At 34.8% G+C, this 26273-nt stretch overlaps 1 protein-coding gene across 1 annotated transcript; it reads left to right on the top strand.

Moving 5' to 3' along the window:
* Nucleotides 1–127: 127 nt before the first annotated feature.
* Nucleotides 128–26166, top strand: tm9sf2 (transmembrane 9 superfamily member 2). Its single transcript, XM_056458674.1, has 17 exons — nucleotides 128–434; nucleotides 2772–2839; nucleotides 7328–7421; nucleotides 7954–8081; nucleotides 9913–10042; nucleotides 10120–10244; nucleotides 13543–13654; nucleotides 15472–15551; nucleotides 15774–15882; nucleotides 17368–17500; nucleotides 19467–19586; nucleotides 21742–21799; nucleotides 22040–22199; nucleotides 22413–22564; nucleotides 23296–23407; nucleotides 23497–23668; nucleotides 25168–26166. Exons 1-17 carry the CDS (start codon nucleotides 279–281, stop codon nucleotides 25233–25235), a joined length of 1977 nt encoding a protein of 658 aa, XP_056314649.1. The 5' UTR covers nucleotides 128–278; the 3' UTR covers nucleotides 25236–26166.
* The last annotated feature ends 107 nt before the right edge of the window (nucleotides 26167–26273 follow it).

Below are 26273 nucleotides of genomic sequence, written 5' to 3'. Positions count from 1 at the left end.
ATTCAGAGATGCTGTCACTTTATACGAAATACCAGGCAGTCTTTATAAAAACAAACGGGTTATGTGATTTCATTCGCTTCCGCGTTGGAGTCCTCCACTATCCCATCATGCAGTTCGTGACGGATGACGTGTCTGAGGAGTCAGATGCTGCTACGCAGGCAGCGGTTACGCTAACGCTTGTGCTTGGACATCACCAATGTCTGAATTTTGACACCCATATCTACATTTCACGCATGTAAATACATCTACAGATTACCTAATTAGTCGGTCGTGGCAAAATGGTCGAGTTCCACCGTGTCCGTGTTGTATTTGTGTTGCTTTTTGTGTGCGGGTCGTTTCGGGACGCGTTGAGTTTCTATCTTCCTGGTTTGGCCCCGGTCAGCTTCTGTGAGAAAGAAGCGGGCGACAAAAACAGCGAAGTCCCAGACTGCAAGGTAAATATTCACATTTAGAAGCGTGCTAAATGAGTTCGCTTAAATGTATGAGATGTCTTGCCTTTTGTTTTGTGTTTTTTCTTTATTGCGGTTCGTATGCTGCGTGATGCTAGCTCGAAATGCTATTCCGGTGTCAGTTGTGGAAAACCTATTATCTTACATAAAGTATAGCCGTTTTGTCGCTTTTATTCATTTTAGCGTCGTAAAGGTGAGTTAACGTTAGAGTCGTAAATGGCCTGCATGATAAGAGGCGCGGTTCTCTCAACTGTCACTCTCTCGAACTGAGTTTAGACTGTGAGTTTGTAACGTTACTTTTCGTTATTGTGAAAATTCGGGTTTTATTTACCGATTTTCTTCGAAAGCCTTGGCTTTTTAGGGTAATTAGCTATTGGGTGCATTAATAAGAAGATCAGTAACTTAGCTGACAGCATTAGTAGTGACGTTAACTCGCTTGCATTGAATGGAAATAACTTGAAAGCGTTTAATTACTTCGCATAAAGTACTCTCGTCTCACCCTTTATTATATTTCTAATAATGTCTGTAAAATAACATGAAAAATCACATTGTCAATAAAACTTGTTAATTAATCATATTTAATTCGTGTTTTAAAATGCTGATTTTTCAAGCTGTATAAAAGTATATTAATAAACTATTTTAATGCATTTAAATGCACATTTTAAATGGCTTTTTAAAAGGCATTTGCCAAATGCCTTTCTATTTGCCACTTGGTTTCTTTTTCTTTTGCCACATGCTTTTCTCGAGTTGAAAATAAATCGAGTTAAAATACTGAAGATTATAGCGTCGTTTCGTTTCTTTGTTTATTTATAATTATGATATTAACTGATTCTGATTCTGATTACTGCATTATAAGAAAGTTCCATCAGTTATTTACAATAAACTAATAACAATGTTCATTTCTGTTTGGTAATCTTTGTTAACAGGAGTTACAAAATATAACTTTCTTATTAGTTAGAATTAGTTCCATTAACTTAAGAGATATATTTTTTATTTAGCGTATTTCACACATAGCGTAATATAACATTAAGATTATTTAATGGTTTAGCAGTGTTTTGTATTGTTTGTTCACATTTGATAAATGCTTTTACAAATGAAACCTCATTGTCATGTGTTTGTAATATGAGTAATAGAGATAAATAGGTGGGAGGCTTGTATGGTTTGGTTCTTTGGTGACATATGTCTACATGTAAACTGGTTGAACAGGTGTGAACCCACCCCCCGATTTGCATATTGTTGTTAAGGGTGGCCCATTACTCAGTGGGTTGTCAAATGATTTCTGTATATTAATTAAATACGGTTATTTTGTTAACCATTGTTTCCAACACAATCTCACTGCAATTTTCTACTTTTTTCGAATGATTTAGTGGTTAATCTCATGCTTGCGTTTTAGTATGTTTTGCTCATCCTCAATGACTGTTGGGTTTAGGGGTCGCATTTGAGTGCACACCCCTTTTTCAAAATCTTATGTTTGCTTACAAATAAAATCATATAGATTTGTACAAATTAGGCACTGTAAAATTGTTCATTTTGTGGGTTCCACCCACCAAACTGCTATAGTTGCTGAACTAATATTTTGATACCACAGTAGTCTTTAGTACAATAAAACTGTACTAAATCAATATCCGCTTGTTAAGTGTGACATCACACGAAGCAGCTTCCGTGTCTAAGTGCTATATCAAACTGTATGGGGAGACTCATCAAATGGTAATAATAAATGTTTTCAAAGCGATGTAATTCTTTGGAAAACATGATCGGAATGTATATATCCACGTCTAATATCAGATGGGCAGAAAGTGATACATTTTTTATAAATTGTTAAAATTTTACTATTTGTGATGCTGCAATTCCAGAGCTTGACGTGTACACCATGATTTTACATTAAATTCATTTTAAAGTGTGATATGACTAAAAAGTGGCCATAAACGAATATTTTCACAATTCAAAGTAGCGACTTGGACCCGAAAACAGTATTCTATGTCACCGATACGTCATGACTTAACAAGTGGATAGAGCTAGTAAGACCTTCTCAAAACTTTTTGTACAGTTTTAAATTTATTGTGATTTTTACAGTAGTAACAGTAACTATAGTGACTGGTAATTCTGTGGAGAATGTTTTTTATCTTAATTGTTGTCTAGTGTCTTAATTTTAATCCTTTATTAGGGAATTGAATTGTAAATATATCATATGAATACTTGTATGTTAACAGGATTTGTCAATGAAGGTTAATACAGTCATCATCAAACAGTGATGCTTTTATTGCAAAAAGACGGATATGCTGTGGACATTGCTCTTACCTGTGCTGCTTCTCTTTTTAACAGTCAACCATTGAGCTCTTTGTGAACAGGCTGGATTCTGTGGAGTCAGTTTTACCCTATGAATATACTGCGTGAGTATAACATGTTTGTCAGTTTTTGTCGATGCAACATTTTTATTTAAATAGCATTTATATGCTGATATTTGGTTATACATATATAACTTATACATATATAACTTTTATTTTCATTTTCAAATTAATTATGGTTTTGATGCTACTTTTGTTGTGTGCTTTTGTGTTTTTATGTATTTTTAATTGTATTTTAAAATGTATATAAATTTGTACATTTTGGTATGTCAACTTAATACTTTAAGTTAGGGGTTTTTTGGAGTGTACTCTAATTATCAACTCCTAATTTTGGAGTCAGTGGAATTGACTCCATTTACATTCACTTAAATAGTGCAAGGATTAAACATGCTGGATCATATCGCGCTTTATACAATGTTATTGCGTCAATTGCATCTTTAAATTACAGTGCAGTTCTCCTCTGGTCAGACAAAACTAGCAGTTTAAATCATCTGCAGTTAAAATAAAATTGTTATTAGCCTACACTTTTTTTTTTACAGCATATTTTAATTGTCTAGTTTTGATAATTTAGAAAACTAAATTGCAATCTTGGAGACAGAAAGTCAATCAATTTATTATTGAAAAATGTTTTTGGAAAGATGTGTAGCAGTTCATTTACAAAGTAAAACATTGTGTTAAATTAGTCCATTGTATCTGTTCAGCTGAGGGAACTGAACCAACCCCATGAAGTCAGACACAGATATTCCAAAATGTGGGCGCCCTAGCTCGCCATTTAGTTATATATATTTTCATTAAAGTGAAAATCAATTTTCAAAATTATGTAAACTTGACTTACTGCTTCACTTTCACTTTAAGTATCACTGTTTTGTGCAATTTGTTCTTTGTAATTAAATAAGGGTGTCTTAATGGGACAGCATACACCGGAAGAATAGGAATCAGATCTGTTTTTAAACACTTAGCCTTGGCTATATTTTTATTTAAAAATTCTCTTTTTGAAACAAATTTTGTTTGGTATAATTTGGTATCTTAATTTTAATGTTTTGTTTTGTTGAATATTAGAGGTAAAATTAAGCGCATTTAGGGCCAAAACACCACAAACACATTTGTGTCAATAAATAAATATTGGCTACTTTTGTCATTATGATTATAGTTTTATTTATTTATTTATTTATTTATTTGTTAATTTATTTATTTTCATGAAATAGGCATAGGTTATATAAACATAACATCGTAATTTTACCTGCAGTGCAAATGTAAGAAGCCAATCCGCTCTAAATGCGCATACATACAGTATGTCACCAAAGTGAGTACACATTTCTGCAAATATTTATTTATATCTTTTCATAGGACAACACTGCGGAAATAACTCTTTGACACAATGAAAAGTAGTCACTGTAAAGTTTGTATAACAGTGTCAATTTATTGTCCTCTCAAAATAGCTAAAAATACAGCCAATATTAGCTGAACCCCTGGCAACAAAAGTGAGTACACCCCTAAGTGAAAATGTACAAATTGCTCACAATTAGTAATTTTCCTTCCCCTATGCCATGTGACTTATTAGTGTTACACAGTCTCAAGTGTCACCAGATAGCAGGTGAATTGAATTTGGTATAAAAGCTCTTCCACTCTCTCAACCTGGCTCCTGAAAGTTCAGCAAGGCATCTCATGGCAAGCATCTCTCAGAAGACCTGAAAACACAAATTCTTGCTTTGCCTAAAGATGGCCTAGGCTATAAGAAGATAGCCAACACTCCGAAACTATGTTGCAGCACAGTGGCCAAGACCATCCAGAACTTTAAGAGGACAGGTTCTTCATAGAAAAGGGTTTGCCATGGTCGGCTCAACAAGCAGGGGGCACGTTCTCAGCGTCACATCCAAAGATTGTCTTTGAAAAACAGATGGATGAGCGCTTCCTGCTTTGCTGCAGAGATTGAAGGGATGGGAGGTCAGCCTGTCAGTGCTCAGAGCGTATGCTGCACATGGCATTAAATTAGTCTGCATGGTTGTCATCCTAGAAGGAAACCTGTTCTAAAGATGATGCACAAGAAAGCTCGCAAACAATTTGCTGCAGACATGCAAACTAGGGACCAGGATTACTGGAACCATGTCCTGTGGTCTGATGAGACCAAGATAAACCCATTTGGTTAAAATTGTGTCAAGCATGTGTGGCGGCAACCAGGTGAGGAGTTCAAAGACAAGTGTGTCTTGCTTACCGTCAAACATGGTGGTGGGAGTGTCATGATGTGGGGCTGCATGAGTGCTGCTGGCATTGGGGAGCTACATTTCATTGAGGGAAACATGAATTCTAACATGTACTGTGACATACTGAAGCAGTTCCCTTAGGAAACTGGGCTGCAGAGCAGTGTTCTAGCATGATAATGACCCCAAACACACAACCAAGATGACCATTGGCTTGCTAAAGAGGCTGAGGGTAAAGGTGATGGACTGGCCAAGCATGACTCCAGACCTAAACCCCATAGAACACCTCTGGGGCATGCTGAAAAGGAAGCTGGAGAAGCACAAGGTGTCAATTGTCCACCACCCCCATGATATTGTTATGGAGGAGTGCAAGAGAATTCCAGTGGCAACCTGTGAAGCTCTGGCCAACTCCATGCCCAAGAGAATTAAAAACGTGCTAGAAAATGATAGTGGCCACACAAAATATTTACATTTTACATTTTCACTTAGGGGTGTACTCACTTTTGTTGCCAGTGGTTCAGCTATTATTGGCTGTATTTTAGTTATTTTGAGAGCACAAAAAAAAAACGTACACTGCTAAACGAACTTTACACTGACTACTTTTCATTGTGTCAAAGAGTCATTTCTGCACTGTTGTCCTATGAAAAGATATAAATAAATATTTGCAGAAATGTGAGGGGTGTAATCACTTCTGTGACATACTGTATATATTTCATTTATAACACAGCAAACTTGACATCGCAGGCAGATCATCTTTACAACCAAATTACAAAAATTAAATTTGGTGGGCAAGGAAAACCGCACTTCTACATCATGTTGCAATGGGCCTCAAAATCCCTGGGGTTTGGGTACTATATTAATGTCAGAAATTTAGAAAAGAGATTTGTTGGGTTTACATCACTCCAATATGAAAGTGGACACACTATACATGCAGACAGTTCTATCCAAACAGCTTACAAAAGTTGATTTTCATCATAGGTGCCTTTAAACTGTAGCATGTAACCACTTCATTTAGGAGGGTTTGAAAAAACAGACTCAACCCTGGGAGTTGATTCTTGTCCTGTAGTCTATTCTGATTCTCTGGGTCATTCATTTAGAGTCGAGGAATAATAGGCTATTACATAAATGCGATCTCGACTTCTAATACTGCGCTCACGACATTTGTCATTGAAATAACGTAGTTATTAGATCTGTGTAAAAAAGGCCTGCTGCCACAGCTGGAAAAAATCCTGGAGGAAACACTGTAAAGTAGTATCCTATTTTATTTTTTTAAGTGACTGAAAACCTGATGAGGATAAAATGCAGCAATCGTGTTGCCGAGTCCCTAGGGAGCATACTGGAGAGGGAGGAGAGGATAGTTTGAATGTGGAGATTTGTGCTCGGACTGAGCCGAGGGTGACGTTATTTTAACTCAGAGGCCTTTCAGTCAGACCACTCACTTAATCCAATGAAGGCAAGAATGTCTTTCTCTTTTTCAGAAGACATTCAATAGGGCATATATTTTGCATTATTAATCAGCCTTGCACTTACTGTGTGTTCAAGCTCCCAAGAGAGTTCTGTCTGAATTAACATGGGTATACATATAACAGCTTTCTTGTAGTAAAATGCATTATAAACAGCATAAACAAACAACAGATGTAAAACTAGTTGTTTAAGGAAGCTCACGTAGGTAGGAGAATCTGGTCTCACAGAGTGTCTAACAAAAGAGTTGAATTTAATATGCGTATTATGAATAGAAAAATGTATTTTTATACAAGAATTTAACTTCTTACAGGGTGATTAGGGCCAGGTTTCATCTTTAAGGAGTTTATTTTGCAGCACAGATCAGCTGGCTGAATATTAACCTGCTCATTACATGTTTTTCTCTACCAGAAGGCTTTATAAAGAATTATAGTTGTTGTTTTTTTTTTTTTGTATATTTTATGCAAATGTTTTTCTGCATACATATAGAAGTCCTGGAGCATTACAATTGTTGGCGTTGCTCTGACATTAAGTGAACATGTATCTGAATTAATAGTTCTCGTATATTTAATTCACAGCTATTTATGGAAAAATACATTTGTATGGCTAATACAGTCAACCTCTGCATGCGGTAATTTTGGGCTGTAGCTCTGGTCTTGTCTTGTGATCTGATAAATCATTAAACAAGAAATCCATCTTTGAAGCGCTATAAGGAAGTATGTCCACTGTACGCTAACCAGGCATACTGGACTGATTGAGTAGTTGTTTCTAATGGTAGATTTTGTAATGTTATGGCTGATATTTAAAGCACAATGTTATTTGCATGTTTTATTATGACAGCTAATGTTCTGATGTGTTTCATACTTTCTTTTAGGTTTGATTTTTGTGCTGAGCAACATGAGAAGCGTCCATCTGAGAACTTGGGCCAGGTGTTGTTTGGTGAGAGAATTGAGCTGTCCCCATATAAGGTATGTTAGATAGCTTTCATAACGCTCAAACACTGAAAATTGTTGGTATCGATTAAATGTATACTTTGAGTGTAACATTACCAGGGCTCCACACTAATATCTAGTATCAGTGCCTGAACTGGACATGTAATATTTATAATATGAATAAGTTTGGCACATTCAGCAGTTGCTTGGATTGAGGGGGTTGCATGCATATGATTTTTGGATTCAGATGTACAATATGCACATGTACAGATTTTTTTCACAGCACCATCTGTAAAACATTCTCATTTGTAGGTCGCGTTAACCACAAGTATAGCCCACTATTGTAGTGAAAAGTACTTTTGACAAATAATTAAGATTATTTAGACACAATAGACAACTAAAATGACTTGTGAGGAGTTTGATAAGTATGTCACCTTGCATAGGAGAAATCTGAAAGTGCACATACATAAGCTGTTTTCTGTTCTTTGCATCAGTTACAACAAAATTGTTCTCTTAGTCATGGCATTATATTCTGTTATCTGAGGTTGTATTTTTTTTTTTCCTCTAGTTTTTGTTCAAGAAGAATTTGGAATGCCAGTCCGTCTGCGTTAAGTCTTACAAAACACAAGATGCAGGTGATAAAGCCAAACTGGATTTCCTCAAGAAGGGAATGCTCCTCAATTACCAACACCATTGGTGAGGCGTTTGTCAGTTTCTCTTGTTTTCCAGCTGAAAAACTAAACTACAATGAAGTGTAGCATCTCATCATTTTGGCAAGCTTGGCTGGGGTCAGTGGAGCTGCCCTTTAATGCACTAGTGTGTTCATCTTCAATACCATTTTGATACCACAAGAAAAAAAAAATTAAAGATAAAAATATGCAATTTTCATATTTTTTTAAGATGCTATGCTAGAATATCACAATGAGGCATTTTCTAATCTCCTCTAATCTTATCTTATTTTCTGATTAAAACAAAAGTGTTATCCTAATATTAATTGTTCGCTGAAACATCTTGAGGATAAATTACTGAATTATCAATATTGCATTACACAAACAACAGTACCTAAGTTTTGACTTTTTTTGCATGTCAGCTAAAACTCCAATTACTCAGTGGGAGATTACATATGTTAAATTTGTTAGTAGATTTAAAGGCTCTTGACTTTACTCGACTGGTTTATTTAACACATCTTTGATATTGAACAGGGAGTAGTTATCAACCTTCTCAAGTTGTTTATACAGGTCTCTACAGGTTCTTTCTAAATTCGTTGTATTAGTGCATTTAGTCACCACTGCTCTGTAGCAAAGCTTGTATTCTGGCCTGTTCGTTTCCCCCTTTGTTAATTGGCCTTAATCCAAAAACCATCGTAACCAAAAGTGGTCGCATGGTGCTGCTGGTGAGAGAGAGCAATGCCGGTGTTGATACTAACCAAAAGCAAAATCGTATTATTTTTAATTTTTCAGTATCAAAATATTTATATTTTTACCAACACTACAATAGACCATCCTTCAACAGTCACATACTGAACTGAACAGAATAATTTAAGGAATTGAAATAGGGTTGGGTCGAAAGACAATGCCATTGTCCATCGCAGATGGCTGATAGGCATTACGATGCTGAGCCTGCATTGCGATCCTCCGCCCCACCCCCTTCGCAGCAGCAACCTGCTTGTGAAAAATACACACAGCACAATTTACACTAAGACGTCTTAGTTTTAAAATGGCATTTTAGAACATAAACGATCCACGTCCACACTGACGTTTAACCTAGCATTTCTGAAAAGCCCTCCTTCCACACTATACAGCTGAAAACGCACATCCCCCAACACACACACAAACACTCTGTCATTTGCTGAAGTGTAGGCTATGCACGTGTCTGACTCTGCGCTCAAACAGTCACCCCAGAGAGCTGTGCACATTAAACAGTTTATCAAGGATTTACCGCTGGATCACGTCTCACTATAGTTCTTAAACGTGATATTTAAATAATCTCGTCTCTTATCTAACGACTCTTCTGTCTTTTAAATCTATCAGGTAACGTGTCACAGCGTCAATACATTGCTTCAATCTTTCGCTTTCCCGCGTGTACCAAGTTTGTCGATGCCATTATAATGACACAGATAACTCTGCTTATTCATGCCAGAGTCCTGTGGAAAAAGTGATTAACAGGTGGGAATTTGTGTGTAACTTCTCTTTATTTATTTATGATTTGGTTGTGGGTCAGGTAGTTGAAACGGTAGGCTACAAATAATTAATTAGTTATCAATTAATTATTCATAAATAATTAATTCAACGCCGCCTACGACGACAATGCCATCGTTCATTGTGTTGTTACACATTAAACAATGAACGATGCCAAATTGGTCGACGGCGCCCAATCCCAAATTAAAACTACACCAGTATTCTACTACTATTTTGATGCCTGTCTAATATATTGGATTTGTTTCACATTGCTGAAATTTTCTTCCAAAAGTGGTTTGACTGTAACCCTAAGGGTGACTTGAACTGAATCGACTTTTTCTCTCTTTTAGGATTGTTGATAATATGCCGGTGACCTGGTGTTATGATGTGGAGGACAATCAGAAGTTCTGTAATCCTGGCTTTCCCATTGGTTGCTATGTCACAGATACAGGACGGGCCAAAGATGCCTGTGTGGTCAACGTGAGTAGTACTGGACCACACATTTTTCATAGGTCATAGGTTGTGTTCTTTTAATCTAAATGCAAATTTACATGCAGGCTGACTTCAATGACAAAGACACCTTCTACATCTTCAACCATGTGGACATCACAATTTTCTACCATGTGGTGGAAAACGAGGTTGCTGGTGCCAGACTGGTTGCGGCTAAATTAGAGCCTAAAAGGTATTTGTTGTTCTGTATATTAATTTCCAACCAGCAACAAGGTAGCAGAGATAGGTGCTGCCAAAATATATTTAAAACTAGGGCTGTGACGGTAACGGGTTTTCTGTAACCGCGGTGATGAAGCAAGAAATCATGCGGTATGTCGGTTAACCGCGAATATATATATATATATATATATATATATATATATATATATATATATATATATATATATATATATATATATATATATATATATATATATACATATATATATATATATATATATATATATATATATATATATATATATATATATACATATATATATATATACATATATATATACATATATATATATATACATATATATATATATATAAATATATATATATATATATATATATATATATATATATATATATATATATATATATACATATATATATATATATATATATATATATATATATATATATATATGTATATGTATATATGTATATGTATATATGTATATATGTATGTATATGTATATATGTATGTATATGTATGTATATGTATATATATATATATATATATATATATATATATATATATATATATATATATATATACATGCATACATACATACATACATACATACATGCATACATACATACATACATACATACATACATACATACATACATACATACATGCATACATACATACAGTGTTTCCTCTAGGATTTTTTTCCAGCTGTGGCGGCAGGCCTTTTTTTACACAAATAACTACCTGTGGTGTTATTTCAATGACAAATGTCGTGAGTGCAGTATTAGAAGTCGAGATCGCATTTATGTAATAGCCTACAGCATTCAGATCTCTTTGCTTGCACGCCGATTTTTTCTGCTTGTGCACAAAACTTCTTGCCTCCCCCTCAAAGCCTCTTTAAGAGCGCGCAGATCTTCTTGTGCACTCTCAAATAAACGCTGCTGAAGTGCGATTTAGTGCGTTTGTGTAACGAGTATGTCTCCAGCATTTATTAGATTTGCTAGGAATATTTATGAATGCCTAAAGTAAAACGGCGTCGTGTTTGCTGGCCTCACGCATCACGCACCTGTCACAGTCAGCCAGCCAGTCAGTCAGCACGTAACCTTAAAGGGTTAAACAAACGACGCACAGCACTACTACGGTTACAGAAAAGTTTGCGCTGTTATAATTCACTTACCTTTTAATACGCTTTGGTTCGATTATCACCCGTTATTAAGCTGTAATGTAGCCGTGGCGGGATGAATCCTGGCGTGGCGCCCCGCCATGGAAGAATGAATGTAGCGGAAACTATGTGTATGTATGTATATATATATATGTATATATATACACATACATATATACATATATATATATATATATATATATATATATATATATATATATATATGTATATATGTATGTGTATATATATATATATATATATATGTATGTGTATATATATATATATATATATATGTGTATATATATATATATATATATATATGTATGTGTATATATATATATATATATATATATATATATATATATATATATATATATATATATATATATATATATATATATATATATATATATATATATATATATATATATATAAAATCGCTCAACAGAAAATAAGCATTTTTAACGCACTGCTGAAATTTCTATATCCCAGTCCCTTTATCAACATGTTTAATACAAGTCATTATTTTAAAGATTATGACTTGAGAATATGATTTTACCTCAGCGCTGCACTTTTCTCCTTCTCCCTCGCGCTGAGTTCAGGTGACGGAGTGTTGTGAAGTAGTTAAACTCTCCTCAGTTTAATTTACAGTGTCAAACTGGCACAGGAATATCAGTGTATTAATATAGGCTTTGCTAAAAGACTGGTCAAATGTCTTTTTTTACAGAAGCTATAAACAGACGCGCATGCTGCGACCACGGTGATGAGTCAACAATCGCATATATTTGACTTATTTAAAGTAGGCTATAGGCTATAATAATTGTGTGTAAAGAAGTTTATAAAAATGTAGGCAATATATCACAGGGGTTTGTTTAGCAGCAATTACAGTGGAGCATTATCATTTTTTTCCCGAGGAGCGAAACAAACACTGCACAGTTGTGAAGCCGATGGAGATTCACAAAAATATACAATTCATATATATTTTTTTTACAATTAACGCATTTCGTTTTTTACAATTATTTCTTAGTTTTTGTCGGTCAGTAATCTACAAAATAAACAATAATAACTACCCTAAGGCACATCGCTTCACCTCAAAGTTTATTATTTATTCTTGTTTATTTTGTAAATAACTGACCGACAAAAACTAAGATACAAATTGTACAAAACAAAATTCGTTCAAAGAATATTTTTCTTCCGACGAAAATATCTGAATTGTATATTTTTGTGCGTCTCCATCCGCTACACATTTGTGCAGTGTTTGTTTCGCTCCACGGGAAAAAGGATTTAATTAACCTTCACTGTAATTGCTGCTACACAAACCCCTGTGATAAATATTAGCTACATATTTTTATAAATGTCTTTACACAAAATTATTATATGCTATAGCCTATAGCCTACTTTAAATAAGTCAAATATATGCGATTGTTGACTCATCTCAGCATGCGCGTCTGTTTATAGCTTCTGTAAAAAAAGACATTTGACCAGTCTTTTAGCAAAGCCTACATTAATATACTGATATTCCTGTGCCAGTTTGACACTGTAAATTAAACTGAGGAGAGTTTAACTACTTCACAACACTCCGTCACCTGAACTCAGCGCGAGGGAGAAGGAGAAAAGTGCAGCGCTGAGGTAAAATCATATTCTCAAGTCATATTCTTTAAAATAATGACTTGTAATAAAAATGTTAATAAAGGGATTGGGATATAGAAATTACAGCAGTGCGTTAAAAATGCTTATTTTCTGTGGAGCGATTGATTTGAGTTAGTAGGCCTGCTTTAATAAAATAAGCTTAAAATAAAAACAGACTTGTTATTAAAAAGGATTCAGTGTTTTCGTTTTGTAACCTAAATTTGTAATTTATGTGTAAAATACTTAGGGCAGGCCTTTTATTCCTTTTATTTAGTTTATTCTGTTTTTCTATACGATCCTGAAAGATTCACAAGCAAAAATAAATACTAAACTAAAATGGGCGGTGATGACGGTAATAACCACATCACCACGGTTGACATCTCATTATGGCGGTAAGGCGGTGATGCGGTTATCGTCACACCCCTATTTAAAAGTAGCTTTAGGAGACTGACAAAATATCAGTGTTAATATGGACTGTGTTTCTGTCTTTTTTTATAGCTTTAAGCAGTCCAACGTAGAGAAACCAGACTGCACAGGACCTCCCATGAGCCTGAGCAACAAGTTCAATGGAGAAATCAGGATACCCTATACTTACTCTATCAAGTTTGTGGTCAGTGATTTAATTACATCGGTTTTAAATGCATAGACGTTCACTCAAAAATGAACCTTTTGCTAACCCTTATATTGTATCAAACTTGTATGACTTTCAATTTTAAAATGATAAATATATCCATTGTTTTCCCTTCATACAGTAAAGTCTAGGCAAATCTAACAAGCACAGATGGTTGCATCCTAAGGAAACAGATTTTAATTTATTCACTTATAAACATTGATTGTTGTTCACGGATAGAACACAAGCTCAACCATATGTGCTTGATCAGCGAGAACAAATGAGGACTAAACAACACATTTCAGCTTCTGTTTACCATATTTGATTTGCTCAATGTAATTGTATTCATCAGTGTTTTAAGTTAGTAAGACTAAATTTAAATCTGCTAAAAAGTGATCATGCCTCTAAAAAAATCTGATTAAATAGGCTAATTTATAATTGATTAATTTTATGATGTCTGCAATTTGCGCATTGAAAATTTTAATGTTATTATTATTATTATAATAATTATTATTATTGAGTTAAAGATGCATCAGTGAGTCAAAGATGAAAAATGGGTTTGGAGTATGTTGAGTGGAAGGGCCCTCCCCTGCCCCTTATCTTTAACTTTCACCAACATGAAGGCGTCCCCCATTGACTTTCTGTGCCGCCCACCTTCAAGATGTCACCTTGAGCAATCGTCCATATTGCCAATGCCTAAATCCACCAAAGTTATACAGAGCAGAGTTGTGTAATCCTTTTACTGGGGCACAACTCGTCTTAGTAGTTTAGCTTAGGGCTGGGCGATTTGGCCTAAAATCAAAATCTTGATTAATTGAACATTTCAACTCAATTACAATTAATGAACAATTATTTTACTTATTTTATTTTTTGCCCTCATAGTTCACTGATAAGTTTTGTACAGTAAATAAACTCGTATATTAGTAGGAGATTTTTTTTTGATGAGTACATTACTTGATTTTAAAATAATTGAAGGAAACACACATGATCTGTTATCTATGATTATTTATTGAAAATCAAAATTTGACCTGGAAAAATTAGATTGATTATAGGTTCTTAATGTCGATTTCGATTACTTTTCGATTAATCGCTCAACCCTAGTGTAGCTCCTATCCTATTATCAACCAGCTAATCATGGTCTTACTAGTCATACTTGAAACATCCAGACAAGTGTATTGAGGCAAGTTGGGGCTTAAAGGAATAGTTGAGACAAATATTTTAATTCTGTCATCAATTACTTATCCTTAACCTGTTCCAAACTGGTTTGAGTGTCTTCTGTTGAGCACAAAGAAAAAAACAGTCATTGACTTCTGTAGTTTTTTTTTTTTTTTTTTAAACCTAGTTTGGATTTGAATGGCTGCTTTTAAAAACAGAATAATTCAGAATAATTTTGTGTTCAACAGAAGAAAGAAATTCAGAAATGTTTATAAAGACTTGAATATGAGTAAATAGACCCATTTTAGTGTGAAAATGTAAGTTTTTGGCAGTGGCCCTCCAGGACTGCGTTTAGATGCCCTTAATGCCACTAGGTGGAGTACTGGTATCATGCCACATTTTCTACAGGGGGTGTGCCAATTATTGTCTATACAAAATTTGAATTGAAGATATTGATATAAAGAATATTGTGTAGTGTAGTACACAAACCTTATTCAAACAACTTCAAGTTAATTTAGTTCCTTAAACTGTACTGCATGCATGAAATTGTAATGACTGTTTGCTCTCACTCTTTAACATCAAATATAGGCTCTAGAACCCTACTGCAAATTGCTCTATTTCTAAACTTGTGTATAATCTCTGATTTGATTTGGCGTTTACAGGAGGACAAGACAATTCGCTGGGCCTCTAGATGGGATTACATTCTTGAGTCTATGCCACACACCAACATTCAGTGGTTCAGGTGAGAGCAACTTTCACCTGCTACACACATTCTGTGACCCTGGTTCAAACTCATAGTTAATGTCTGGTTCAAACTCATGTGTGTGTGTGTGGGCTAGGGGGAATCTTTACAAGTTTATAGCAAGTAGCGGTTATTAACAAGTTTTAATTTATTTAAATAAATGTTAATAATAGTTAAAGTCATAAAAAATGAATGATCAGCTGTTTTGTTCTCTTCCACCAGTATTATGAACTCTCTAGTCATCGTGCTCTTCCTCTCTGGGATGGTCGCTATGATTATGCTTCGAACACTTCATAAAGATATCGCCCGGTACAACCAGATGGACTCTGTGGTGAGTTCCACTCAACAATATTACATCACAATCTTATATGATCTGTTTGTGTGACTGGTGTAGTTTATGCATTTTTAGTACAGCCAACATTTTGTCTTTCAGGCCATTGGTCATATTTATGTATGCATGTGTATAAGTCTGTCTGTAGTAAATCAGCATAATGGCAAAAAACACTGTATTACGTATTCCAGTCCAGTAATTGGCACTGTCACCTTGTTAGTAAACAGTACCTGTAAGCAATTGATGATGTGAACTCTCCAGAACACCGGCCCTCCAGGACTGAGTTTGGACACCCCTTGTCTAGACTGTAACCTGTTTTCAGATTTATGCTTAGAAAATTTCACACTTTTTTAGGTGAAAACATTGTAGTGTAAGTTACTCCTTGGTGAAACAATTGGCCATGAAAAACATTTATTTTTGCAAGAAAAAGTGGGAAATAACCAACAACTCTAAAACTAGTTTTAACAAAATATCAGTGAACTAAATAATTTCTTTTTTTAATTTTTATGATATAACATAGTTATGCAGGCAGTTCATTCTGCTAAGGTGACCCCTTATAACTCTGTGTATAAACTGAAGGGACGTGAGTGAGTGATGCTTGGTTCAGTAAAAAAAACTGTCAGGCTTGTGAATATTAATCACATTGTCTGCATTCACTCGAACTGATATGCTGAAATAAAATGAGTGCGGGGCTTTGAATCACCATTGTTACCACTAGGCAAGCAAAGAATATGATTTACCTGAAGCATGAGAGACTCTCGTTCAGTTTATTTTATTTTTGTCATGTTGCCGTGCATATGAACAATGCGCTCACTCCGATATCAGGGATAAGGGGGAACTATTAACATGATTTAAAAACTAAATAACCGACATGTGGAAATTATGTCAGTAAATGGTTATGAATGGTTTATTTTCAAACAATCGTCCAGCCCTAGGTAGAACCCATATTCCTGGGCTGGGATCATTTAGAGCCCATTGAAACTACTAACATAGAAGTCCACTAAATGGGGGAAAAGTCCTGCAATGTTTTTCTCAAAAACCCTAATTTATTTCGCCTGAAGAAAGAAAGAAATTACCATTTTGCATGACAAGGTAGTGAGTAAATGATCAGCAATATGTAATTCTGGAAGTAAAGCAATTGTTCAAATCAACTTCACATTCACATATCTTTGTATATTTGGGCTTGTCCATCTGGGGTTGGAGGTCACGCAGGGTCAGGCGTTATGTGCACACATCTGTTGCTTTTACGTGTTCTCTTTTTCCTGTGTTTCACCGTGGCCCGCAACACCCCCTCCACATGCATCAGACTCATTAAAGGACAGACCGAGAGTGACACACTGTATCATTGGTCTGAGCAGCAGCCGGCGTCTTTCCTTTCATCTCAGGCTGCCGTAATTGGGCTGCAGACCCAAAGCCACGCCTGAACAGGGTTCCGTTAGCTCCTGCTATTGTTGAAACCTCGCTTTTCCTCTCCATCTTTTCCAGGAGGATGCCCAGGAGGAATTTGGCTGGAAGCTGGTTCACGGAGACGTCTTCAGGCCGCCCAGGAAAGGCATGCTGCTGTCTGTGTTCCTCGGCTCTGGGACTCAGATCTTCATCATGACCTTTGTCACACTCTGTAAGTAGTGGTAGGATTACTATAATAGTATAAAATTCAAAAACAGATTGATTGATTACAGACAAATATCAGGTCAATATTAGTTTCTTTATTTACTTTAGAAAATTGTATTGGTGGTGCTAAAAACATTTCAGACAGCTGTTTAGAATAAATGAACGGTACTATAGTAGTAGTAGAAGAAGAAGATGATGTAATAGAAATTACAGCAAGAAGTTTTATTCAGCAAGAATTTGACAATAAATGAACAATTAAACATAACTTTCAAATAGGGTTGGGTGATATAGCAAAAATGCAATCTCAACAATTATTTTCCATATTTAACTATAATGGTATAGATTTCCATATTGGTTGTTAATGCTTTCAGATTTAAAAGAGTAACAATGACTGAAGCCACAAAAAATAGAAGGTCCATTAAATGGCACATTTTCAGCCAATAAATCTTTGGTGGCTGAAAATCAGTACATCTCTAATATCAACAAACATCTAGATTCCCATTGTTTCACCTTTCTATTGTGTGATTGGCTCTTAGATCAATATAGAGTATAAAAGTCCAGAGCTTATTGTTATTGACATACATTTTTTATCGCATTTCGATAAATTATCGTTTATCGGCCCAGCCCTAGTTTCAAAACCTAGTTTCAAAAGAATCTGAACAAATCTGTCTGTTCCCACAAAATTGCCAAGCAGCAGCACTGTTTTAACTATACAAATATTTTATGAAATAATAGCAACAAATCAACATTTTGTTTTTGAAAGATTGTGAAAATGAAAATGAAACTGCTCAGCTTTGCCATGACATAAAGAATATATACATATTATTTTATGAATAAATATATACACAACCAGTCCAAATTTTGGGGTCAGTTTTTTGTTTTATTCAAAAATTTATTTATTTATTTATTTATTTTTTAAAGAAAATTATTCTGTGCATCAAGGCAGCATTTATTAAATGTAAAAAAAAAATAGTTGTTTACTTGTTAATTAAATATTTATTATGTATTTTATGTAGATTCAAATGAAATTATTAGTCTAGTTATTATTGCTTTTATTACTATTACCATTAATATTATTGTTATTATTATTATTAATAATAATTATTATTAATATTAGAGGGATTTCTGATGGATCATATGACTGAAGACTAGAGTATTGAAGCTGAAAATTTGAAAATTAATCTTTGAAATCATTGGAATAAATTATTAAATTAAATTAGAAACTACTTTTGAACAGTTATTTTCTAGTGCAATAACATTTCACAATTTTACAGTTTGTACTGTATTTTTGATTAAATAAATGCAGCCTTGGTGAGCAGGATAAGCTTACTTTAAAAGTGTATTTTGTAGTGTATGTTTTAGTGTTGCAAAAGTAATGTAAATGTAACAAGGCTCTGTAAATCTGGATTAAATCATGAGGCAAGGAAGGTGTTTATTTATATAGCACATTTCATACACACTGGTTATTCAAAGTGCTTTACATAAAGACAAAGTAAAAACAACAGAAAAAAATTATTAAAAATTTAATTTAATTGAAAATGCGTTTTAAAGGGATAAAAAAGAAAAGAAAGACATATTAGAGCAGCCCATCAGGCATAACACAGTCCTCATTCAGTAAACGTAACATGAGGCAAAATGAATTAAATATGAGAGAGAGAAACGGATGATAAAGATATCTTTTAGACAGTTTAGAATTTATTAATGTAGTTCTTTTTCTGAACAAATAATTTTTAAAGAACAATAAAAACAGTCAAGTTATCAAAGAATGCTGCTTTGATCCATTTTCTTTATGGCTGATATAATGTATCTCCCTGGACAGTCCTGAAAGTTAGTTTGGAGCTTTATTGTATTTGCAACGTTATCAACAGCGATGTGATGGAATTTGATGGGTTTATGTCTGAAATTTGTTTTAATTGACTAATTTTAGTCAACATTATGTATTCATGCAAGCTATTCTCCCTTGCTTTGTGTAGTTTTTGCCTGTTTGGGTTTCCTGTCACCTGCCAATCGCGGGGCTCTGATGACGTGTGCAGTGGTGCTGTGGGTGCTCTTGGGTACTCCAGCTGGTTATGTGGCTGCTCGCTACTACAAATGTAAGTAAGCGCAGAGGTTTGACCTTTGACCTCTGATCCTCCCTTCATTAGGGCTGTCTGCAGTTCGTTAGATTTAATTAGTGTCAAAGGAGCCCTCTACACGAACAGGCAGGCATACATACACCCCTGCTGCTTTTTGCTTTAGCTGTGTTTGAAGGCTTGTGCAGAATACAATGAGAACTTACCCTTCTTTTTCCCCAACCTGCCATGTCCTACTATGATATCAGTTGTAGGATCCATCTGGTGAGCTCTGTCTGTTTTAACATCAGTCGCGCAGCATTGTTTAATCCTTCCCTTTGATCTTCTCACAGTTTTTTCTTCTTGCAAACAGAATCGTCACAGATATATATGAATTTATTTCATTATCATTTTGGGGGTTTTTTTCTACTTGTTTTATCAAGCATGTTGAAAATTCTAATGATATTTAACTCCTTTATCCTATTACTATTTAACTATTATGTTTGTATGTTAAAATAGTAAGTTGAACGTAAAATTTAAACAGATGGTATATTGTGTTGGCTGGCTTTCTGAAGTGTCTGTAAATTTATCTGTAAACTAATACCACCTCCAACACCTTGCACAATGGAGTTTTCAGAATAATGGTGGGAAAAGTGATACTGAGTGCTATAATAAATGAAAAACTCCCCTTAAAATCATTAACACTGTATTGACCTTATTCTTATTTTTAAAGCGGAAGTGCACTTGATTTTGCAATTGTTTTATAACTTTTGATTCAGTTGTTTATCTGAGAAATGACTAGGGAGGAATAATAAACGGCAGCAAATGGTCAAACTATTTGCTCTATAAACAATAGTGTTCATGAGTGCATTAAAAGTAAAATACAGTTATAATAAGAAAATGTCAGAAACCTCAAGAAGCATAACAAGCTTTTTTTGATATCTAAATATCATTGGAAGTGAGTTAGACTGGACATCTTGAGCCAAACAAATTCTATGAGCTGTGCCCGCTGTTCAGTATTTAATCAATTCTATGGGTGTTCAATAAAAAAGGTCAGGAGAGGGTTTTCTTCAATGTCAAACATATTAGTAATTTATTGGCGACAAATGAATAATTCGATTCACAGAATTTTAATATCCGCAATGCAAAAGATACATTCAGAAGGTGTGCAACAGTTTTAATTTACTGACTTTAACTTGTATAGGCAGCTGATATTAACAGGTGGAGTTTAGTGAAATTTGTCACTTGTCATTTATTCTCCAAACCTCCATTGGTCGCACCCATACAAACGTCCTCTTTTTCTACAAATTCTCTGCACAACATTAAAAGCATGAGACTTTCTCCACTCGATTAGGCTTTCTCAACTGCACACATTCTGTGTTCAGTTTTAACACATTTCTGCTGACAGGAAGTTTAGCTGCAGAGCTCAAGTAAATTTAAGACGATCAGGCCTTTGCATCTTTATCAGCTCCATCTACTTCTGTATAAATGCTTTATAAGTATGCAAAGCATATCACACTCAACAGAAGTTCAGTTAATATATCACCTTATAAGCAATGCAAATAAATTTTTTTAATAAAAAAGAAAAGAGACAAAAACATGTTAAAAAATTCCTTTGTAATTCCTTTTTCCCAACACCGCCCGTATACAAAAACAATAAATAAATTAGGTCAATGCACTGTACAATACATGCCTTATATCCTGTTTAAGCATTCTTTGTTTGATCAAATCTGTTAGCATGCAGAACTCTACAATGTTCAGTACTGCAAATCTTCCTACATAACTTCTGACTTCCTAAGTAACCAGAGCTTTTTAGAGCTCAAACACAAATGTGCACAGGAGCGTTTGACAGCTCTCCACGTCCTCTCTACTGCAAAACTGTTAATTTGTTTCAATTTCAGTTTTGACTTGGTATCAAATTTACTGGTACTTTTGACAACACTAACTACAAGCAAAATGTGCTCTTTAAAATGCACCTTATGTGATTTGGGATACATTTTCTCATGTTAGCATTTATTTAAGACACCACTTTCATATGTGATTTTAATATGAACTGCGGTTAGTACATGCAACTTTGTTTACTGAACCCAGCATTGTTGTATTACATTAATCCTATTTGTGAATGTAGTTAGTTATGTATTCACCTTTTTGTTGACATGTGAGGTCAACTTGTCTTTTTTTCTCTCTCTCTTCCCAGCCTTCGGTGGCGAGAAGTGGAAAACCAATGTTCTGTTGACAGCATTTCTCTGTCCAGGGTGGGTAAAATAAAAAAAATAATGTGTAAAATTTTATATTTTTGAATGTAAAATGTTCTGTTGTAAAATCTTTAAAAGTTCTCAATAAAAATAAAGTAATACAAAAAAGAATTATGGTATTAAGCAGTTATCATAGAAGGTAACAAATAATTGAAAATTGGGTTTATTTTGTTCTATTTTAAAGTTGCTCTCTGAAATTTTGTGCTTTGACATGTAGCTTTTTAAAATGTTGTTTTTCAGAGTGGTTTTTGCAGATTTTTTCATGATGAATCTCATTTTGTGGGGTGAGGGTTCGTCCGCTGCCATGCCCTTTGGCACTCTGGTTGCCATCCTGGCTCTGTGGTTCTGCATATCAGTGCCCCTCACTTTCATTGGAGCGTACTTCGGTTTCAAGAAAAGCGTACGTTTTTTTTTTTTTTTTTTTAACTAACATTTTTTTAGAACTTAAATGTTTTTTAAATAACCCCATCAGTAATGCTATTTATTTGACACTATTCACTAATATTATTATTATTTAATTATAATTTATTATTTATTTACTTATTATTATTGTTGTTGTTGTTTTTATTATGTGTAATAATATGTATATGTGTTATTTATTGTTTCATATTAGGCCATTGAACATCCTGTGCGGACCAATCAGATTCCAAGACAGATTCCAGAGCAGTCCTTCTATACTAAACCTCTTCCTGGCATTGTCATGGGAGGAATCCTGCCATTCGGCTGCATCTTCATCCAGCTGTTTTTCATTCTCAACAGCATCTGGTCAGTGTTGAAGTGCACTTCATCACAAACCTCTGAGTCAGAAATAGATCAATAATCTTCTTATATTAAGTCCAAAGATGCTTTGGTTTTTACACATAGGTTAGGGTATGTGTTCTGTGTTTGTGATGTCATTCACACACACATGTACATGCTTAAACCATCACAGGCCAAAAAGAAACAACAATAAGAACACTTAAGAACAACAATAAATCATTAAAAACAAATATTGTTGTCGACAAGTGCATGTGTTGAGGCGATTAATAGAGTTCTGCAACTGAAACATCAGACATTTTTGTTGCTCATAACATTTAGAGAGAAAAAACACAGATACTGGACAAGAATAGTTTTCAGTGTGCTTCTTTATACTGTGAAATTGCCTGAAATCAGTTTAGGGCGTTTCACACAGTTTTGGCTTTACAAATACCAGATCATATAATCAATAGATCATTTTGAGAGATGTAAACAATAACAATAGTCCTATTTCGTTTCCTATTTTACATTTTTTATTTCCATAGCTTCAGAAAATCGAAAAAGCTCCACATATTGATACATAATCCTTAGACAGGTGTTTTAATGTGAAGTTCTCATTAAATTGCCTTTTGCTATAGATATGAAATAGTTTGACAACAAGCAGCAAATGTTTATGGGTCAATGACATCACAGTCAAATGGTCTATACGTTTAGGCTTTTAGCAGACCAATGTTATTGAAATATAATCACTGATTTTGCAGGTCTCACCAGATGTACTACATGTTTGGCTTCCTCTTTCTGGTCTTCATCATCTTGGTCATCACCTGCTCTGAGGCCACCATCCTGCTCTGCTACTTCCACCTGTGTGCTGAGGTGAAAACACACACATACACTTGTGCATGTTTTGGAAAATTGTCTCTCTTTTGTATTTATTTTTCAAATTGATTTTGTGTCTGTCTCAGGACTATCACTGGCAGTGGCGTTCTTTCCTGACCAGTGGATTCACAGCTGTTTATTTCCTGGTCTATGCCATCCATTACTTCTTCTCTAAGCTGCAGATCAGCGGACTCGCCAGCACCATTCTTTACTTCGGTTACACCATGATCATGGCGCTCATCTTCTTCCTCTTTACAGGTCTGTGTGTGTAGAAAGTGAAAAGTGTTTAAGTGCTTGCATATGCTATTCCTGTGCCTGTGAGTTTAGTAGAAAATGACTGATTAGGGTTGTGATGGTGGCGGTTAACGTAAGTGTCACCAGGGGTTTAATTAGCTTATGAATTCAGGCTCAAATCTCAATTCTATTTTTGTGGGCTTCAAATTTTACCCCTAAGAAATAGGACAGCACTACAGCACCTGCATTCCAGTTGTGTTATTGTTCGGTATTTTATCTTCAGAAAAAGAAATCACCGAAGGCAATGATATTATGTTATCATAATGATATAATGTGGCAATAAGATTGTAACTGTACTGCTCATTTACACTGTGGCCATTTTCATCTATGTAAACACAAAAAAACATATTCGAGTGGCAGATGTGAAAGTATGCTATACAGGAGTTACTATTAGGGATTATGGATGGCGAAAATTATCGGTTTTTATTTTAGCATATATATATATATAATTTTATTTTTATTATTTTTTTTTTTTTAAATCACGGTGCATTGATGAGGCTTTCCATACTCTGTTTTATATTTGACTTCACAACAATTCTTGTATTAAAATGTACAAATTTATATTTATTATTTGTAATACAATTTTGCTCTTTAAAACAAGCAGTCAGACACATGAACTGTACCTTTAAAAACTCAAGTGCATGCACAGAACAACATGAGCATTAATAGCAAATAAGCAATTGTAAATATTATCCTTCCGCTTTCTGAGCATTGTCTAGCGAGTTCTTACACCCCATTATTGGTCACACGCTCAATAGGAAGGGCTGTGATTGGCTCTAACACTCTGGTGCTGTTCACCAATGAGTGACGCTGATTAACGGCTAAGGCGATTACATCTAGATGTCCATGATAGACGTGGAGGAGAAAACTCACTCTGCAGACACGTGCTTGTGTCTGGATCCACAAGTAACGCTTTAACAGCCGAGATGAGAGGAAATGTTACCTCGTGCCAACAGGCCAAATGTCCACAGTGAGAGAGAGAGACAAATGGAGTTTACTTTCATTTTCTCAATAGCAGTGAAATATTGACTTTTACTGTAACTTCAGTGTCAGTGAAAGACTGTCCAGCAAACACGCATGCAGTAAATTGTGCACAGTTTTTGCGTTTTTAAGTAGTTAGAGCGTTTAAATTACTCACCTCCCTTGCCATAGTAAGCTACCACGACATAGCGCATATGAGATAAATGACGTCAGTACGTAATAACCGGTTATGATCTATTACTGAACCGATTCCGAATTGTCTGCATCTGTATCGCGGTGCACCGAATAAACAATTAATTTTGACACCCCTATGGGACACTCCTACCTTTTGTTTGTGCATTCAAATGAAGGGAAAAGGTTAAGGGTAGAATTGGGATTGGGCCTTAGTGTGCTATTTAATTACTTTCACTTTCAAATTATTGACAATTGGCTGTCAGTTTCACTCATGTAATATTTTGAAAAACATTTTACATTTTCTCCAGGAACCATTGGATTCTTCGCTTGCTTTTGGTTTGTCACCAAGATCTACAGCGTGGTCAAAGTGGACTAAAAGAAAGCAATCTCAGATGAGACTGAACTCTTCTCCACCCAATGTGAGATCCCAGAGGGAGGGACCTGAGCGCTGTTTATCTTCTGTTGCCACGGCAACCCTTCTTTACATCTTTACAACAACTCTGAATCAACAAATTTTATTTACTTTGCTGTGTGTGTGTGCGGGCTTGTGTACATTAGTAGTGCATATTCAACCAAACGAAAGAACTCAACACATCTGCTTCTTTAGTTGGATCGGAATACAGCAGATACACACATTGGCCCTTATAACTCACATGGGTAATCACGATTTGGAGTCGTCCCTTGTAAATATTACTTACTTTATTCTTTTGCTAACGTTCAAATGGAAGGGTAATGCATAAATCGCAGAGAAAACTCGCTCCAGTCATTGAATCTTCAAGGTGTCGGAAGTATGATTTTGTAAATATCTTCTTTTTTTTCTTAAATTCATCAAGAAAGAAAGTAGAAGTTGAAAGCTGAAGGACTTCATTCTTTGGGTTGATTTAAGAGTGAGGCTGTGTGAATTTTCTTTTTTTCCATCTTGTTGATACTGTACAATTACTGCTTGCGTATACTTGTGTATAACCAGTGGGGGGAATGTCTATTTAACTTTTTTGTTTGGTCATTTTTTCTTTGTTTTCTGTTTATGCCTCAACACATTGTGTGCCTCATTATCACAGAGGAAAATCAAGACTGGTAAGAACAGATTTGGGAAGATGTGAAGTGCCCTGTTCATACACAGCGGTAACTGGAGTGAAATGATTTCTTTTGTTTGTATATATGCACAGCGTTAAACGTGTGTCCAGCATAAACTACATTAGCTTGGTTGGCTACTCAGTTTTGGTTTTTGTCTTCTCTGATTTTGAGGTAATGAGATTACAAGAAAAATGAAAAAAACTATTAGAAATAAAACCTTGTCTTCAAAAATAGCAGTTAACTTGTGTTTGTTTGTATGTTTGTGTTTCTGAGAGAAATTGTTTGTCCTAAATGTTAGACATTTATTGATCTATGACAGGGAACACAGAGGACTTGATTT

This window comes from Danio aesculapii, chromosome 1 (genome assembly GCF_903798145.1).
Source record: "Danio aesculapii chromosome 1, fDanAes4.1, whole genome shotgun sequence".
NCBI classification, from domain to species: Eukaryota; Metazoa; Chordata; class Actinopteri; order Cypriniformes; family Danionidae; genus Danio; species Danio aesculapii.
This window is presented reverse-complemented; position numbering and strand designations above follow the sequence as displayed.

Bases quoted from the DNA above. Each gene is read 5' to 3' on its own strand.
- tm9sf2 (XM_056458674.1), top strand. From the start codon at position 279: ATGGTCGAGTTCCACCGTGTCCGTGTTGTATTTGTGTTGCTTTTTGTG. The intron at 15,883-17,367 runs GTGAGTTCCACT...CATCTTTTCCAG, and splicing joins ACAACCAGATGGACTCTGTG to GAGGATGCCCAGGAGGAATT. The intron at 23,669-25,167 runs GTCTGTGTGTGT...CATTTTCTCCAG, and splicing joins CATCTTCTTCCTCTTTACAG to GAACCATTGGATTCTTCGCT.